At 40.2% G+C, this 19,688-nt stretch overlaps 1 protein-coding gene across 10 annotated transcripts in view; it reads right to left on the bottom strand.

Annotated features, from left to right (window-relative positions):
* LOC146506730 (uncharacterized) overlaps positions 1–16,383 on the bottom strand; it is a 45,459-nt gene extending 29,076 nt beyond the window's left edge. For 3 of the 10 annotated variants that reach the window (XM_085179891.1, XM_085179892.1, XM_085179897.1), the window contains exons 1-6: positions 16,029–16,379; positions 10,194–10,298; positions 8,834–9,036; positions 8,361–8,527; positions 6,600–6,734; positions 4,445–4,533 (exon numbers count right to left, since the gene is read on the bottom strand). In XM_085179891.1, the coding sequence (XP_085036017.1) occupies positions 4,445–4,533; positions 6,600–6,734; positions 8,361–8,527; positions 8,834–9,036; positions 10,194–10,298; positions 16,029–16,067 (738 nt within the window). In that variant the 5' untranslated portion in view covers positions 16,068–16,379. Of the gene's footprint in view, positions 1–4,444; positions 4,564–6,599; positions 6,735–8,360; positions 8,528–8,833; positions 9,037–10,193; positions 10,299–16,028 lie in introns of those variants that run through there. The other 7 variants (XR_014877169.1, XM_085179893.1, XM_085179894.1 and 4 more) reach the window with 7 other exon arrangements.
* Positions 16,384–19,688: the final 3,305 nt, after the last annotated feature.

Below are 19,688 nucleotides of genomic sequence, written 5' to 3'. Positions count from 1 at the left end.
AAGTTAAGGTAACCTGGAATTAGTGAAACTCTTACCCATGGTTACAGATATACACTGTAAAGACTAACTTACTGAACCTTCTGCCACTGCAGGTTGGAAAAATGACAGAAAACAAATAGAGATATAGACATCAACACAATAACAAACACACACACACACACACACACGCACACAGAGCATAAGATGAATGATTTTGTTTGCTGCACAGAGAAAACAAATACCATCAAAATAGTTATTGTATTTTGGTGTAACATTAAATTACTGAACTAACATGCAAACTTTTCCTGATCCTCCGAGAAGCGGAAACAGCTTTAAAAAAAAAAAAGAAAGAAAAAGAGAAAAAAGACGAGGAACTCTAAAACACATTGTACTTCTTAGATATCCATATTAACATATGAAAAAAAAAATCACATTATTCGCATATTCTCTGAGCGAGTGTACGTCTGTGTGTGGCTGTGGGCTCCTGTCCTTCCCACAGTTCATCAACTCCACAGCATGACAACTCTTCATCTGACCGAAGCTTCATCTGCCAGCGCTAATTTCTGAGCTGTGAAAAGCTCAAACACACACGTGCTGGCATGAATATGCGAATAATGTGTCTTTAGTGGGGGGGGGTTTGTGTTCATCAATTTGAGGTCAATGTAAGTGTTACACAAAACTTTTCAAATGATCAAGGTGATGATGCACAACAGCGACGTGCCCTTGAGCAACACCCTTGACCCCTATGGTGCTGCACGGCTGTGGTGCTTTTTCTACTAGTTGATACAATGCATCTACCACAGAGCATGGAAGCTGTAATGGATGCAAACACAGCATCTCATAAGGAATCTGTACAGCAGGGGTTCTCAAAAATTTGGGGGCTATGGACCTCATACAGGGGAGAAGATTTTCCAAAGACTCCTTCACAACGATCTTGGTAGTCTGAGCTCAGAGTCACTTTATGTTGTGAACTGACTCAAATGTAAATGCTCATCAGCTAACTAGCTGTCTAATAAAGCAAGCTACTGAACAGCTGGAACATCTCGCTATTTTGCGAAAGAAGTGAGTGACAGAAGTGACTGATGTGGTGCATCTGGATCAGATCAGATTTTTTTTAATAGTCTTCAAACAACACCAGAGGGAGTAATGGACACAATATGCTCTTTTTATTAGGGTTAATGGTTCCTATTAGAAGTTAGTAAGGGTTTTGCTAAGACCTTTGCTACTGACTGTACACCCCACTCAGAACTATTGTGTTATGTGGGATTTATTGGTGTTCATTTGTGCAGGTCTTTGGCTGCATAATGAGAGAGACTGTGGGAATTTAACTAACGTAGAGGCTCCAAAGCATGTAGCCCTCTAAAAAGCCTACAGAGCAGGAAGAAGCACAAAAGTCACATCATAAAGAAAAAAACAAACAAACAATGGCAGTGGAAAGTTTTAACTGTTTTTAGCACTTGATTCACACTTGGTTCCAGTGGTTCGTGGTGGTTTTCTCACCAGTACTACCAGAGATGTCTTTCTGTTAAAAGAGAGTTTTTCCTTCCCACTGTCACCAAAGCTCTTGCTCATCATCTGATTGTTGGCGTTTTCTCGGTTTTCCCTGTATTATTGTCGGGTCGTTATCTTACAATATAAAGTGCCTTGAGGTAACTGTTGCTGTGATATGGACCTATATGAATATAAGTGAACTAAATTTAACTTTAGTATAATTTTTTTCCTATTGTGTCATCCGTGTTCTCCACAGAACGGGCTGAGCTAGTTTTTTTTTAATTTTTGTTTTGGTGCTGACCACTAGTGACAGTACACAGCTATAACAGAGGGGGGTTTACATTACAATTTACATTGCTCCTCCTGATTCTCAGAGCAGCACCATGATTGGTGCTTTATAGTACTGAAACGACAACAACAACAAACACATCACAAAGAAACTTGCTGTCATGCAGAAAACTAACTCTAAATATTTAAATAAGGTCGCGCTGCGGCATTTAAATGTAACGTTGCTTCTGTAAGGTGAAGCACTGAAAAATTTGGATAATTGTTGCTCTTGTGCAGGAGCAGCAGCAGTATTTTATTCTTCTGTAGTCAAACACAATAACAGTGTTTGAGAAACCGACAGAAATATTTGCCTTTGCAGTTTCAACTGAAGTGACTCTGAAGGGAGGAAGCTCATTTCGTTTGTACTTTTCTCTTCCTGTAATAGAGGAGCACCCAGACTGACTAATGTATGTTTGTACAGTATACAAAAATACATTAGTCAGTATATACGATGTGTCCGTATCGTTACACCACATACTGCAAGCTTTTTCTTCTGCTAACTAAGCAATCACAGACATCTTTTTTTTTTTTTAACAAAAATCTAACTCTGCCCTCTTTAACCATCCAACACACACACACACACACACGGAGAACACTTTGACAAACACATAGCACATAAACCATTAAAGACTAATTGAATCTAATTTATTTAGTTTTCTGGAAAGAATCATTTAAGGCAGAACTTCCCTAAGCCCCCCTCAATAAATGACTCTCATACCGTTTTACTCTCTTTTCAAACACAATTAAAAAATAATATATAAATATATACACACTGCAAATGACATGCATATAAGGAGTTCATTTTGGAGCCCGATCTCAAGTCATTAGTAACCCACCATGACGCTGTGGAGTTGGGGTCCGCTGGCGACACACAAGCCCCTGGCCATTTATTCTATATTAAGTCTTTAATGGGCCCTCTCTCTCTTTCTCTCTCCCTCCTGACACACAGCATGCAGGCTCAGCGCTGGTAAAATATGCACAGAAAGTCCGGTGCGCAAACACAGACAAAGCCATTCAAATGAATGGTTATTTATTCGCTAAACGAGGATCTGGGTGTTTAATGTTCCTTGGACGTTAGGTAGTTTTCTGGGGGAGGCAGAGCCATACCCCTACGGCTACAGACATCATTTATTTTACACATAGCCTAATACTGCACGCTAGGCAGCCGCTGAGAAAAATGGGCTTTGGAAGTGAGAAGGAGATATAAAAGAAATAATGAATAATTTTTTATTTTGGTGGTGGGGGGGGGTTGCTTTTGGGTGGGGGGGTGAACACATTAGCAGGGAGAAAAGCAAGGGGTAAACTTAAAGGCTTAAAGCACCCTGTTTGCGTGTGTGTGCGTGTGTGTGTGTTGTTTGCAAATGTGAAGAGGAAGAAAAAGAGTGACAGAGCTAGAGAAGTCATCACCAGCATTACACAAATGTGTGTATGTTTCAATATGTGTGTGTGTGTGTCACATTTTTGGAATCAGTGGGGAGGAAGGTGATACATGATTGTGTGCGAGGCTCTCGAGCTTCCATCTACATCTCATCCAAATGCAGAACATCACAACAGCAGAGGGGCTCCTCTTCTACACTACAGCACCTCCCAAATTTGACACAGCGAAGGTGCGATGTATCCATCAAAAGTAACTTTTTAACAAATGAAACATTATCTCTTTCTCTTTTGTCGCTTAAAAGACAACAGAAGTTTTCTGAGCTTCTCTGAAAACATTACAACCCACGAAACACTAAAAAGAAGACTAATGGGGTTAGTAAGTAAAAAATAATAAGGATATTGATCCAATATTCCATTATCAGCACACTTTATGTATTACTGTGTACAATAAATAAAGTACACATAACCATTGATTTTGATTTGTGTTGTGTACGGTTCATAGGAGTATATCAGAAAACTGTGCATAAGTCTTGAGCCACCACTTGCTTTATATTTTGATAGGAAAACAGGAAGTAGGCATGCATTCACACGTTTCCATGCATGGAAATACAGCATATAGGGCAAAAAGAGAGTTTGTACAATTATAGCAAACTTGGAAGTCAGTATTTGGCATGGCCACTTTTATTCTTCAACACAGTTCTTTCAGGAGAAGTCCTCCAGGCTTCTTGAAAGACGTTAGTTCAATCGTGTTTTACAAATGGCTGAAGAAACTCACTGTTTTACCTCTCACATGACCTCCTCTTGGATTCATCACTACATACACCCTGTTGGTACTGATTTTTAGTCCAGTTCTTGTGTAGGTTGGCATACCACAGCCTTTTTCTCCACATTTCCCTCCCTTAAGAATGACTTTTTGACAGCCATCCTTCCACCTGAGACCATTTCTGATGTGGCTTCAGTGATCAGTAGATGGATCAGCTGCAGGGTCTGATGGAAAGCTGCTTTCAAAATTCATATGTCAGCATCATAAAAACCCCCCCAAAAAAGTGAAAAAGCAGTTAATGTGCAAAGAGAAACTTTAAAAGACCTTCAGAAAGCCTGGAGAACTGCTCCTAAACACCACTATGAAGTTTTACAAGAAAGTCTGCCTACTTGGAAGCAAAATATATAGAAATGAGTGGTGGCTCAAAACTTTTTAAAAAGTACTTTTCATAGATCCTGTGATGTGATTTTTGGCATAAGACTGGTACTTTATTTAATAAGAATTTACCTCCTTATCTGTAGCCATCGAAGTGAGTACTACGGTCATCTCTCCATCCGAAAACTCCTTTACCTCCAGAGTCAGCTGCTGCATCAAGTCTACATCCAGTCAGCACATATACAAACAGACTAACAGTTATATGAAACACACACATATAAGGATCCAAAACGGTTTCACAACAAATAACAGAAAAAAAAAATATAAAGCATGAATTCCCTCTCCAGATGTGAAAGGTAAGTAAAACGATGTTACAATGCTGCAACAAATGGAATTTTTGCATTCATGTAAACACAATGCTGTCAGGAACAACACAGCCCTGTTATCTAATTAGACCTTATGTTAATACTGCAACGTGCACAGACTGTGCTCCACTGACAGCTCCCTCACTGTCCTGTTAGCTTTACTGCTCCTGCTGGGGAAAGATTATTTATACTGGTTTTACTGCTATTAGAGTTGATGTTGACACACGATTACAACCTGACTACAGATTTACTTGAGTGATCAGGGTGGACTTTCATCAGTCCTCTAATACAAATGACTCATGGACAGTATTTCTGCTATGCGATGGTAGGAGAAGCAGGGCTTGTTAATAACACACTTCGTGGTTCAGTTGTGAAGGGAGGTGGTTTGGTTGTGAAGGGAGACTGATTCATCTTAAAATAAAAATCAGTAGCAAGAAAAAAAGCAGTTTTGCAAATAATGATTACCTGACACTAACCTAACATAGTAGAATAGAATAGAATAGAATTCAACTTTATTGTCATTGCACATGCACAGGTACAGGGCAACGAAATGCAGTTTGCATCCATCCAGAAGTGCTTTAGTGATATAGATATATTACAATATATATTAGCAATAATATAGATATGTAAGTATGTTACAGAAATGGGTCTATTATGGTATGTTAGTAGGTAGGTTTAACAGTCTAATTGTTACAAACCTAAAGACTGAGTTTATTAACAAAACTAAGTTACCTTTTTGCAAAATAACACAAAATACAGTGCTTAACAAATTCATTGTAAGTTTGCTGGGGTAAGTTATCAGTATTTATAATTACCCAAATCATTTTTTTATGTTTCAGTACCCATCACCAACATGCGCAAAGTCTTTAACTGAAAGAGCTTTTAAATTAATAGTTTTAATGCTAAACTGTAATTATTGTTGTTGAATTTTAAAATTTACTGTTTTCCAAAAGAGTAGAAAAAAGGTGATGACGAAGAATATTATTCTTTTTTTTAATTCATAGGATTATATTTACTTCAAAAATTATATTTATTGCATTCCTGAACATTATAAAATGTTGTAATGGTTGAATGTAATGATTAATTGATTTTCTGATTTCTCAGAGAACTCATATATATACATGGTCTCATAAATTTGTTAAGCACTGTACATGACATTGAAAACTGTTATATGAATATATGGCCAAATAGCACTGACTGGGTAAACAGTGCAGCGGTGGGCAATTAATTTTCCCAAGGGGCCGACGTGAGAAACTTGGACTGTTGTGGAGAGCTGCACCAATAAGCTTTTAAAGAGATAAAATAAATATTAAGCAAAACCGGGTTTGGCTTATTGCTGGGGGTCTCAGTTTCTCATGTGGCCCCTTAGGAAAATTAATCACACGCCCTTATGCGAATGGGTGTATTAAGTAAGCTGGACACGACACGGCACTGGCACTCAGCCTGATGACCAGTTTGTTCCCATGGCCCCAAAAAGCAACATTTTCCCACAACAAGGTCAGCTCTGACTCTTACACTTAAACTGATGTATTTTCAGATAATGAAGTCTCCTTTTTTCCTTCAAGAAATTAGATGCTATCTATGAGTCTAGTATTTGAGTGGTACAGACACTGGTTTGCACATTTTACTGGACTGATCTTTGTAGTGACAATCAATTTATACATCACTGATACACTTCCAAGATAAGATGCTGAATGCAACCCAATATGATAACCCACTGGTCTGAAACTAGCTCACAGTTAAACTCAAAGTAATGGAATCATTGTTTCTTGCATTGGTTATACTTCCTCCCATAAAGTGCTATGAAATACGATGCACCTGCCGCTGTGTTGCTTTGATGAGCATATAAGAACAAAGCTATATCAGACTCTCTACTCCAGCCAGTCTCTCTGTTTAGATTCACTTTGTGATCGAACACACACCTTGTAACTTCACTTCATTGTGCTCACCAACAGCGACTTCCCCCCATTGCTCCAAGGATTTCACGAGCTCCTCCAGCTGTGCTGAATGACGGCCGTGTTTCATCCAAAAGGCTTCTGTCTGGAGTCGCAGGGCCTCTGTAGACACACAAAACAAGTGCAGAGTGCAATCGTCATGCTAACTCTGGCTCTCTTTCACAAGTTCATATAAACAGTTCAATGTTATGCACAACGTGATCGTTTTTAAAGGGTTGTCAATGAATTTCTTCCTTTACTCTACAAGCCTGCCCTTCTCATTTAGGGCAAAACTACATCACAGTCTCGACTTAAACCAAAAAGATCCACTTGCACTGATTTGTTTTTAGCTATGAAAGGTTACTTTAAATACAATCTGCGTAATGGTAGGTTGCTCCACGGATTAAGAGTGAAAAAATAAATCGCTAAAAGAAAATAATTACTGACAATTTACACTTCTGTTTTCCTACATTTCAGTATGATTAGTTACAAGGTTGTGCACTTGCTTGGGCAGGTTTACACTTAATACTGTTTGTACATCACAAAGACAACAGAGCACACAGAGAATGATTAACTTCTAATAAAATGAGACAGTAAGAATAATATTTAGGACATGATTTTGTTAGTGTATAAATAATATTAGGTGCTTGTGCTATTATTTTCTCCTTTTCATCAAGTGGACACTGAAAGACATTTTGTAAGGGAAAAGAAAGCAGTGCAAGCAATAATTTTCTTTTATGTTTATGAAAAAAGTAAGTCTGGCTTTTTGGAAGCCGCTTGCACCACTGTGTGATCTCTCTAAATCATATTTTAGGATATCAGTGAATGAGTCTGATTTATCAGTCAACCAGTTATGTAAAAACAGCCTTAAAGTGTGAATTGTCTGTTTGAGATGTATACCCAGGCCCCACCTCCATGATAACTGTCTTCTCAAAGACCTTATGTGATTTAGGGCAAGAGCTGAGTTCCTGGAGGAATCAATGAACCTTAAAATTTGCTGTACAACGAACTCTCCCAGAGAAATATGAGCAGTGGACTACTCACAGCACATGATTCTCTTTTTCTATTCATCTTTCTTTTCTGTCTCTGCACTTTACTCCTCTCTTCACTTTTCCTCTGTCTGTCTCTCTGTAAATCTCAGTGAAAGTTGATGGAGAGCATTATTGAATAAGGATCAGATGCTTTCTGCAACCTAACCTTCACACAGGTGCCTAACATCGACGTCTGGAGTACCTGTTTGACAGGCTGTTTTACTGGCTTAACAACACGTGCACGGAAGGCATCTCAATGAAAGTTTTATGGGGAGTTATGGAGTTATTTTGTTATTGACGGCATAAAATATCATTACATGCAAAGAATATTTTACTCTAGCCTACACAGAAACTAGAAAGTTTTGTCTCTAATAGAGTTCACACGCGTAGCTTACACACATTTTTGTTCTCTGCTCATGTACTTTTTCTCATTACACGTTGATTTGTTGTGATAACTTTTGTTACTTTAGGAGGAAAATACAACTACCTGACAAAGAGGAAAACAGACTAAGCTAAATTAAAAAGAAAAAAAAAGTCACATTACGGGACTCTGTGTGTCTCTCCGAGCTCTTACTTACTCACATTCACCACCCTTCATCTTTCTCGTTCTCGATCTCTCCTGGTGAGTGTTAAGCGAGTCATGTCAGGGGATTTGTGTGTGTCCTCCTTCATCGCCCCATTACTCCCCCTGGGGGGAGGGCGCCTGTGCTTCTCTCACCTCCAAGAATCTCCCCCAGCGTTGCTCTGATGTGCTCTGCTGCCTCTTGAAGAATCTCTTTGGTGACTGTTGTCACCGCGGACAATGCCCCATCATCCCCCGCGTCCTGCTGCACGTCATGATAGACCACTCGCTGGATGCTGGACTCCAGAGCGCGGCACTCAGAGCTAGAAAAGGGAGAGGACGGGGGTGAAGGGGATATGGATGGCTGCCGGGGAAGGAGCAATGATCATGATTCATTTGCATAAATACAACACTCTTTTTTGTGTCATGTGGGATGAACACACACACACACACCTAAATGATCTTCCAAAATAATCTAAACATCAACAAATGGTCTTCGCTGCCAAAGCCCATTGCACCTGTGTATATTTGTGGTTTTGCCTGCACATGTATGTAAGTTTCCTAAATTTGAGCTGAACTGATCTGCAGACTGACCTGGTTCTGCTGGTCTGAATCTGAATTGCATTCACCTGTCTAGCAGTCCATTTCTCAGCAGTGTGAGCGAGAGCCTTTCGGCGCGATGTAGTCCCATGAGGTCTACATCGTCTCTCCAAAGCAGCAAGCTCTCACAAAGCTTCACCCTCTTCAGATACCTCGCCGTCTCCTCGGGCAACACGGTGTCACATCTGCAGCCACACAGCACCGGCACACACACTCCACCTGATGATTCTCTCTTCAGAAGCTCAAAGACACACAGAAAGCACATGAAGCCAGAAAGAAGTTGAAAGTACATCATGTTTGGATAAAAGCGTCGAATCTGAATGCAGCATGTCAAGAAGCGTCTGGTATCATAATTTTACCGAGTTAGCGGAATGCATATAGTGGAAATTACTGCACTTGATTCTACAGCGAGGCAATATTTTGTTTGATGTCGAAGTGAAAAATGGACATTTTATGCCCTGCTGCCACTCATCAGTTACATTTTTACCAAGGTAGTGTTTCAGCTTATACAAGCTGAGAGCGTTTTTTGTTTTTTTTTCATAAGCATAAAAGAAAATTATTCCACGAAAACATGATTTGACATGGGGGAGAGAGAGAAACAGCCATAGCAATGTTCTCAGTTTTAATTGGCAGTCTGGAAGGTTTGGGGCAATGGTCGAGTTTTGTGAACTAAGCAAAGGAGAAAATTTGCACAAAAACTAGAGCTGTACATGACACATTAACACAAATCAAACAACAATATGCCAAAATGGATATGTAGAAGGCATACTAAGTGGTTAGTTTTTGAATGTGCTGTCAGTAGAAACATTGTCCTACTGCATGCTGCACACAAATGGAGGAGCTGGAAATTAATTAAATACATTGTGGACACTGATCAATCACCTTCGAAGCAAAACAAGTATAACTAAGTCTTACATTAAAAAATATATATATTACTCCACTGTGTGTTTTTCTATCCAGGTTTTTTGTTTGTTTGTTTGTTTGTTTTTTTACTGCACTGGCAGTGTGTTTGTGACCATTGTCAAGCTAAAAAACAATGTTGCTGCCAACCACGTTTCACAGATTCAGTTAAATAAATGGGAACATAGTATGTGTTTTTGCGACAGGCTGCTAGTAACAAAGTTCAATTTAAAACCAATTCTTTGCTGAGTTGTCCATTATGCGTAGACACAATACACAATACACATAGGTGCCTTATTTATGCTTGAAGGATTCATAGGTCACTATGAGGTCCTGGAGAACTACTGCTCAAGACCACTTTCGAAGTTACAAGGAAGTCTGGCTCCTTAGAAACAAGATAGAAATAATGAGGGGCGACTCCAAAGTTTTTCAGGGTAATATATAAACAAGCAACACAAAGCACATGAACACAAACAGGTAGATATTTACCTCAGTTACCTGGCTGAGGTGTAGAGCTAGGCACAGTGTTGCTGCTACAGTGTCAACATCTGGCTCAGGTCCACCTAAAACAGCATGGACAGGACCCTCTGATGCCTAAAAGAACAAAACGACCAATTTATTGTATCAGCATCTTTTCATTTCAGTATGATTGGAAGGACATTATTGTGGGATACTCTGTCTCTTTATGTCCCAACCAAACAAAAGAACTGTGAAGCACTTTGATCTGCTAGCTGATATACAGTATATAATGTACCAGCATCGAGCCAGCATGATTATGTTAGATGACTGCAGCATTTTGAAACCCAACCTGATGCATTAATAATGAAGTCACGGTGCTGCAAGGCTTAGCTCATGCTTGAAAGAAAATGCTAGTAAATACGCACTACACTACTGGCAAAATCCATCATGGGAGCAAAGGATCAGTCGAAATTAGCAAGAATAACTTTTTCACTTCTAACTCAGAGTAACACGGTTTATCAGAGAAGTGATGACTTCCATTAATTTCCGCAAACAATGAGAACAAACACTCCTCATTTAGGTTAAGTGGACGCTAATGACAGCTCCATTACAGAGATTAAACATTCATCTCAGGGTGAAAAAGGCAGAAAATTATTTTCCCCCCCTTCATTTGTTGACTGGGACTCTTAGTAGAATATCTTAATACAGCAGATGATTCATGAACTTATCTCTGGACATTTATGTATTTTTGTTAAAATTTGAAAAACTACTCTCTTATTTAGCCGATTTAGCAGGAGACATTACAGCCTATTCACCTTTACTTTTTTTTTTTAACAAAATTATCCTCAACCATTGAGCGCCCTCACTGGGTGCTCTTTCTATATCAGTCTTTAACATTTTATGTAAACACCAGTTAAGTGCAGATAATCTGAATCACCACTAGTGCAAGACACGCCTGCACCCTACTCCAAAAGGACTAGCAGGGCTACAAGTACCTTTACAACAACGTCACTGGGAGCACGACAGTCTATCAAAGATCAGTAACCTTGAGGCCACCGTATCCTCCTCCCAACTTAACCTCCATTCCAAACATCTGCTCTTATATGTTTATGCTTTTACATTAGCAGGCTGATGCTGATATTTATAGTTAAAAACTGCTGCATGCCTTTTAGTAGACTTCCAGTCTCTGTGTTATATGATAGTCAGCGGCTGTTCTGGAATCAGTTAACACACTTACATTGTGATGGATTGGCACCCTCTTACTTTTAACTATGCATTCTTCTAATAGATGATCAGATGCTTCTGGATGTTCCAAGAAGCAAAATAAAGCACAGAAGAGACCGGGCCTTTGCTGTAGTTACAGTTAAACTTTAAAGTTTAAATTAAGACCTCACCCAACACTCAACGCTTTTGCTTTGTTTCTTGTTTGTTTTATGTTTTTTTGCTGCATATTTCTGCTCTGTTTTATCCATTTTAGTTGTACAGCACTTTAGTTAAACCTTGTTTTGTTTTTAAATGTACTTGTAATGTAATGTAAAAAATTGACCTCACTTTAGAAAATGGTCAGCACAAACAAACTCTCAAAGCACGTTAACTTGTTACTTTATCTGGTAATCCTGCTTTCATCTTGCAAGCCTTACAAACACTCAGCAAATCTGTTGACTTATCAAATACATAATGGAGTCCGGTAATTTAAGGGAGCTAAATGCCATAGTTAGACACATAAAGCACTGGTAATAGTGCATAAGGAATTGAGCCAGTGTCTTGTTTCTATTCTTATGGCCTCGCCACTCAGGCCAGAGGGATAAATGAAATGAAGGGTGAGGTAATGAAAGAGCAAAGCGCTCAGGGGGAGCGCAGAAAAAAAAGATTTGAGGCTGCCTGATCATAAGAACGGAAGGAGTCTGGTTAGACTGGAGGAAGGAGGCCAAGGAGTTTAAGAAAGGCTTATCAAAATGAGGAGCTGTAATATAGTTGGTGAGTCAGAGGTGTAGAAGAGGTGCAGGAAAGGAGAAAAGGAAAAAATGGAAGCCAAACAGGTAGAAAATGTGACAGGAAAGACAGAGAGGGGCAGCGGGGAGTGCAATTTAAGAGGTAAAACGGATGGAGGAAGTATCACAAAGAGGAAATAAAATAAGAAGCAGAAAGAGTACAGAATGTGTGCGAGGCAGAGAAGGATGGGGGGACGGGCTCTCCTGCCCGTTCCTTCATAGCAGGGAGGGCAGCAAAATAAATCAATAGTAGATAGCCAGAGAAAAGGAAGTGATGCATTAGCAGGAGAAAAGGCCAATGTCTGTTCGACTGCAATAGGAGAACACTGGTGTGCGCGCACATGTGTATTGGCCACCTGATACCTTTCAATCGGAGTGCTCTCTTTCTCTCCTCCTCGCCTTTCTGAGCTGCCATATTCAAATCCTCTCCCCTCGTTTAGGTTTAGGACAGTTTTGTGAAAATACACAAGTCATTTACATGAACAGCTGCTCTGATTTTTTTTCCCCCCTCTCTAACAGTTGTGAGACACTTAAACAACCTAATTCAACCTAAAATAATTGAAAATATTTACACCTGTGGTTTTGCAATCATTGGACCACCCGGTTCTACATTGTGCTAAATTAGAAATATCTATTAATCATTATTGGAGTCTCAGCTTCCACCTGAATCGTGCGTCTGTAGAACAAACTGCAGAACCGCTATGATGATTTCCTCTTAATATAGAAATAATATGAAAAGTACACACAGAGAACAGCTGCTTCCTGGTGTGAGGACATACCAGTGTGTCATAGTGATGTTTACATGATGTACACCCCTAAATTTTCATACACACGCTTCATCTCAACCTGACATCTTGGTCATATAGCTGAGGAACATATTGCAGCAGAATTCACACAATTTCTGCTGGGGAAAAAAGTTAAATAACAGAAATATTTTGGTGTAACAAATTAAAATGCTCACTAGAAAAAGAGAAAATAATTAAAATGCTCAGTAGAAAAAGAGAAAATAATATCACAAACCTAATTAAAAAGTTCCAGTTCACGAGATATTGGATTTCAATGCTAATTTTCCAATTAGGAGTTTCTATATAACCTTAAAAGTTACTAATTTTTGACTGAAGCTGTGGTCTCTCATCCATCCGTCCATCAGCTTATCTAAGTGAGAATAACAGAGTTTATCCCAGCTGTCATTGGGCAAGACATCAGTACACTCTGTTCAGGTCACCACTCCATTACACGAGTAACACAGAGAGACATTCACACTCAAATTCACCACTAGAATCACCTGTTAACCTGACAAGTGTGCTTTTACACTGTGGGAGGAAGCTGGAGTACCCGGAGAGAAGCTTCAAAGCACAACAAGGACACGCAAGCTCCACACAGAAAGGCCCCTGTAGTGATGACTGATTAATTGTATCATCTTTGCCACCAAACAATGTATATGCTCAATAAACACTGCAAAAGGCAGCCTGAGTTGCAATGAATATGGAAAGTCAATTTATGCACGGACCATGCATTCACGCAGACACACTGGAGAGCATTAGGCTACTATGCTCACAGCAAAATCTGCTTTTTTGCAAATATATCCTCATTCCAATGCTTAAAAGTGTTATCACGCATTCATTTTTCTGACATCACATAGGTCTAGCAGTTTATTTAATTAGATAGATAGATGTCTCAACGACAAAATTTATGTGATGCTCTAAATAATTCTAAATAATTAAAGAGAGAAAAATGACAAATGTTAGAACATCCCAACATACAACGTTTTAAAATGACCGGTTTCTGAATGAAGGCGCGAACAAAGCCAATTAAAGCAGTCCTACGACTCTGTTTTTTTGTGGGTGCATGTGTGACAGTGTACAGATTGAGAAAGACAGATGCGCGAAGCACACTCAGCATGCCGCTTTAGCTCGATGCCAAATGTCGTAAGAGTGAAGGAGTTAGAGCCGTGGAGCTACACAGAGCAAATCTGAGTGAGAAGGAAAGATGGCTTCAGTAAGTTCTAAGAGCCAACATAATTAGAGGTATTGCTGTTCTGGACCATAGCCATGCAGAGAGTGGAGAGAAAGCGGGATGAGGAGAATGACAGAGACGAGAGCGTGGTCAGCAAAAGAGTGAATCATCAAAGTTTACATTAGAGAGCTACGAGAGAGAGAGAGGGATAAAGTGCCCTCGCACACAATTTGTACGTGTGTGTGCATTCGTGTGCGAGAGAGAACTGAGGAATGGCCGTTAATCGTGACATGTGTTACACCTTATCTGGATCTGACGTGACACTCATCAGTCGTCCCCTCTTATCACTCAATTACCTTGCTGTGCTCTGATCTGCGGATTTGCCTCTTTGAGCTTTTCTTCTCCCCAGATAAAAGGTCTTAAACTCGCCTAAAGATTTAATCCCAGACAGGTTTGCATTGTGCTGACAGACAGCCGTTTACACAGATAAGTGAAATATTGTATTGTAAGTATATATATTATTGTAAGTATTGTACGGTGGGTAAGAAATGCTGCAACCCTGCATGTTGGGTTACAACAACAATCGGAGTCCATAACAACATTTTTTCCCTGGTATTCCCTTAACTAGAAATCACTTTGTTCATATCTTTTCATTACGGCCTATCGCAGACACCTATATGCAATTACTGTAATAACCGGGCAATATCAAGATAGAGATTTTTCTCTGAAATATTTATCTCAGCTTTGACGTGCATCAGCAAGCTCAGACAATTATGTACATTACCCTGTTACACTACTCCTTAAGACACACACACGCACGCACACACACACAGCCTTTATCTGCTGATGAAAAATATGCTTGAGGGCAGCTACTAAATGGGCCATGATGTGAGGCTGATTTCTCAATGTATAGGATGTTTAAGAGAGGGTTGTGAGAAAAAAAAATTAACTTTAAGACTAAAAAAACTGCTCTGTTTCGGTTTAGTATGTGCTCATGTGTGAATGCCAATCAAGTCCTCTCAGACTGTGTGGTGGGTGTTTTCCTTCCCCTCCAAAGAAAATAAGAAGCAACATAGCAAAACTAAAACTGTTAAAGTCATATTTCAGTACATGGTGTACAGTAGAGCATCTGACACAGACAGATATTTCTGATTATCCCCTTCCTGGACATTGTAAACAAATGATGCTAAGCCTTGCCAAAATATGATGTCCCAAATACGACAGAGACAGTATTAACTAGAAATGAATACCCTTTTTGTTTAGTGTGTTTGTGTGTAAAGGGGGATGGCGACACACACATACAGATTCTAGGGTCTCTCAAGCACATGCCCAAAAGCAGTTTTAGGGTCCTCTATGAACTCAAGGCATGTAGACCACATATCTGATACAACATAGGCTGGATGTGCCCCTGAACACAACATAATGCTTCACAGATGCTCTAAGTTCATTTGATCCGTATAAATTAAGCTGTTTAGTATTTGCATGAGGCTTTTTTGACAGTGTGCGAAGAGATATTCAGCTCTGGATCAAATGCAAATTATGAGTCAGTATCTGCAGAGCAGCCAGATAGCAGGGAAGGACAGCCTCCGGCTAAACTTGTTGATGTCACGCCTTCCCCTCATTAGAAATCTCCTCATTCAAATTCACACACTGGTGTTCCTGTAAACACAACGTGCTTATTGTATTGGACCAAACACGCCGTTCTTTTCCTTTTGTGCTGTCATACTGGCGATCTACAGGTGCTTTGGGGGGTGGGCATGGGGGGCGGGAAGACCGAGGGGACGTGAGAGGCGTTTGCCGTGCGCTTTTCCAGCAACAGGAACGCAGCCTGTAGCACAGCAGTAGCAGCTTTCCCGTCATGGTCTCATTCATTATACCCGCAACCTGGTGTTAACGCCGCTGAAGGCTCTTAACTCACCCCGAGTCTGCTCTGGACCCTCCGCAAATACTCTTCCATGTCGGCCTGCGTCGCTACGGCGCTGTTGCAGATCTCTCCATAGACCAAGTTTCGGCAATAAGGCAGCTGATGTAGGCTTGTGTTTTTTCTCCCCCCTCTCTCCTCGCTTCCGAGTCCCCCGCTGCGCTCGCACTGCAGCACTCGCTGCTGCCGCGAGAGACGTCGGTCCTCCCCTTCTCAACGGGGCGAACCCACAACACCGAGCAGTGGGTGTGACGGTAGGAAGAGGAGATCCGACGGAGGCGCGCTCGGTGATTCAGCCGCGCACCCTGCGGTGGTAGGAGCCCCCCTCCCCGCCCTTCGTCCTTCTTCCCCGCTCAACCCCTCCTCCCCGTGCACATTAACACATCCCTATCCTATCCCATACAGCCTCAGATGAGACCATACTGAATTTAGTGAGTGATGAGTGCAGCCTAGCGCTCCAGCTTTACGTTACAGCACGCTGCTGGTTTGGCTCTATTCTTAATTTGAGGATATTCACACTTGTGGTGCACAGGGGAGGAAAAATGCCGCAATATGATAAAAACCACAGCCAAAGAGCACCGCAGTACCGTTCTGGTACGGGCGTGCTTTCACAGGAAGCACTTTAATTAACCTGAAAGATGTCCCTGTGAGTAACAGCCGTCTCTCCTACACACACACACACACACACACACACACAGGAAGTCAGCCAATCCTGAAACTTTAATATTTAAAAGAGGTCGTTTATCATTGGTTCATTGTGCAACTGGGTTTAACTCTTTAGCCTCCCCCCCCCCCCCACCAACCCACCCCGCCCATTTAGTTTCTGATAAGTTGACTACACTCAGATTAATTATAAAGTAAAAGTAATAAAGGGTCACATCAATTAACATCCTTGATACTTTTTTACTTATCGAGCTTTGGCTTCATTTGCCAGTTCGTGAAAAACAACTGAAAACTCATGCTATACTGTACCAATGCCAAATCTTGTTTGTGATAAAAGTAACGAAAATGGAATGATAACCAAATAAATCAGCATGGACTGTGGTTGTTTTCTTATAACAGGCCATTAAAGGACAAAAAGCAAACTGGCTGGTGTATCACTACATTAGAGACAATCCACCATATAATGCACAAATGTTTGTGTGTGCGTGCGTGTGTGTGTGTGTGTGTGTGTGTGTGTGTGTGTGTGTGTGAAAGAGAGAGAGTGTCTTTTTCACATGGCTTTTAGCTCAAATACCACATTTATTGGAATCCGTGGTTGTCTAACTGTATTAATGCAGCAGGCACTATGAGCACTACTGTGAGCATCTTGCTTCTCAATTTGTGGTGAAAGCAGTAATACTCTGCTCTAAATGCGAGCTCTGTTAGAGCACTGTCCCTGAAGAAAGCCAAGAGGGCTCTTACAATATCCAGACCAGATCTAATCAGTTCAAAATAAAAGTTATTGTTTCCTGAGAAACAAAAAGCAACCAAAGTGATAGATAGACAGTTTGTTAATGACTATCTATCTATCTATCTATCTATCTATCTATCTATCTATCTATCTATCTATCTATCTATGTATATATATATATATATATATATATATATATATATATATATATATATATATATATATATATATATATATATGTTTATATATATTTCAAACAATATGGGAAGGGTTACTTTCCTTCAAGGCTTTTCTACACGAAGTCACTCAAAATTAGTAAGACACTCTAACAAGGTGGATATGTGAAATACAATGAAGGGTAAGGTGCAAAAAGTCACCAAAAGCCTTAAATATCAAGTTTCCCCTGTTGCTATATTGTCAGTGGAAATAGATTTTCTTTATATATTTTTTTTACATTTACATATACATAACGTTACTCCCTTCATTGTGAACAAGCTGTAATGGTAGATTTAGTGTGTTCCTGTGTCTGGGAATGTCCAAGGAATTACAGTAACTTTCACAATAACAGAGAAGCTGAGCAGGCACAGACTACACCTGAGCAGTATATTGTCACTGTCCTGCTCTAGCCTGTAACTACCATCTGTATTTGCAGGAACATTTTAGAATATTCCTTCAAAGAATGCCTAATGACTGCCAGAAATTCTTTTGCAGGTTTTCTATATCAACAGCAAAGAGGATACATTTGCATATGCTCATCATAACACAGGTTCATTCCAGGTTTATTCACTTGTTTATTTATGATGTGCAAAGTAATTAAATCCATCCTGAAAACACGGTGACCCCATGGAATCAAAACCAGTTTGCTGCTGCAGTGTTTGGGCCCCTTCAATGAAATGAATTTAAAGATTATGATTTTGTTTCGTTAAAATTGTCTCATTTTTCTACACTTTATATCTCAATTTCATAATAAGAGCGTCACAAACACTGAACACTGAAAAAAGCATTACTGCAAGTCCTGATTTGGATTTCTGCAACATTTCCAGTGTGACATTATGACAGACAGCGCCACTTGATGCTGGCTCAGACTCAAAAAGATGCTGCAAATTCGGTATTTAGTTTGTAGACTCTACAAAGTGAAAGCACGCATATGTTTGGGGAAAGTAAATGACCGATTACAAAGCTTTTAGACTAAAACGTTTGCTTTTAATTGCTGTGACAGTTTTTATACTGTCGCTGTGTGGTCGAAGTTTCACGACGAGATTTCGGGGAAGAATGCTGGTTCTTTGCACCTAATCAGTTTCTGTGAAACGGGAACTCAAGACAGTTTTACCTGAGGTGACTGAAAGACTCTTGAAGGCCAACAGGAAGGCAACAGGCGGACCATCCATCCTAGCTGTGATCCATTAATGCTCCCCTGGCTCGCTCTTTTATGGGCAAATTGTAAGATCTGTCGTATTTTGCCACTAAATAATTCCCCATCACGCAAGTGAGCCTTACAGCGTCTGCACTACAGTCCTAAACCGGCTTAATTTTCCATTGAAAACAATAGGCCGCGCTAATTGATTTTAATGGCTCTCTCCGCGACGATGCGCCCCTTATGACTTGGAGAGAGGTCTTTAAGATTATTATTATTAGTATAATTGCCATTACCCCCACACTTTCCCTTTGCGAATGGGAGACAGAGAAAGAATATCTTTGCCCTTAAGCTGAACAAATAATTATTAGAGACTGGAAACAAACAGACGACCGTCATTCACGCGCGCGCCCAGTTGCGCGCACGCACGAACACACACATGTCTCTCCACCTTAGAGAGGACCCCCTCCTGGCGACCCTCATTCCCTCCGCCGCCCTCTTCGTGCAGCGTGCCGCTTGTAATTTATGCAAAATTAATTGATACATCTTTTATAATTGATGTGCTGTAAACTTAATGAGTAATTTATGTAATTAGTCAATTAAGGATAATTCCAGCATATGTTCCATATGCCCAGAAGGTGTGCTTTACAACTAGTTATTTGTCCAGGAGTTGGGTGCAAGCGAACGCTGCCGTAGACTACCTAATTAATTTTGTTATGCAGATCAGCTACGGTGTCTATTTAACGGCCCCCTTTGTGAAAACAGATTTAATATTGATCTTTCCCGGGCGTTTTAAGAGGATGCTTTTACCCGCCCTGGCCTCGGAGGGCCTCGGTGTTTCAAATCTCATTTTTCAGGCGCAGGGAAAACAGTTATTCGGAGAAAACAAAAAAACACAAGCGCAGCATCA

Source organism: Neolamprologus multifasciatus, chromosome 12 (assembly GCF_963576455.1).
Source record: "Neolamprologus multifasciatus chromosome 12, fNeoMul1.2, whole genome shotgun sequence".
In the NCBI taxonomy this organism is placed as follows: domain Eukaryota; kingdom Metazoa; phylum Chordata; class Actinopteri; order Cichliformes; family Cichlidae; genus Neolamprologus; species Neolamprologus multifasciatus.
Note: the sequence above shows the minus strand (reverse complement) of the source record. Positions and strands in the feature narration are given on the sequence as shown.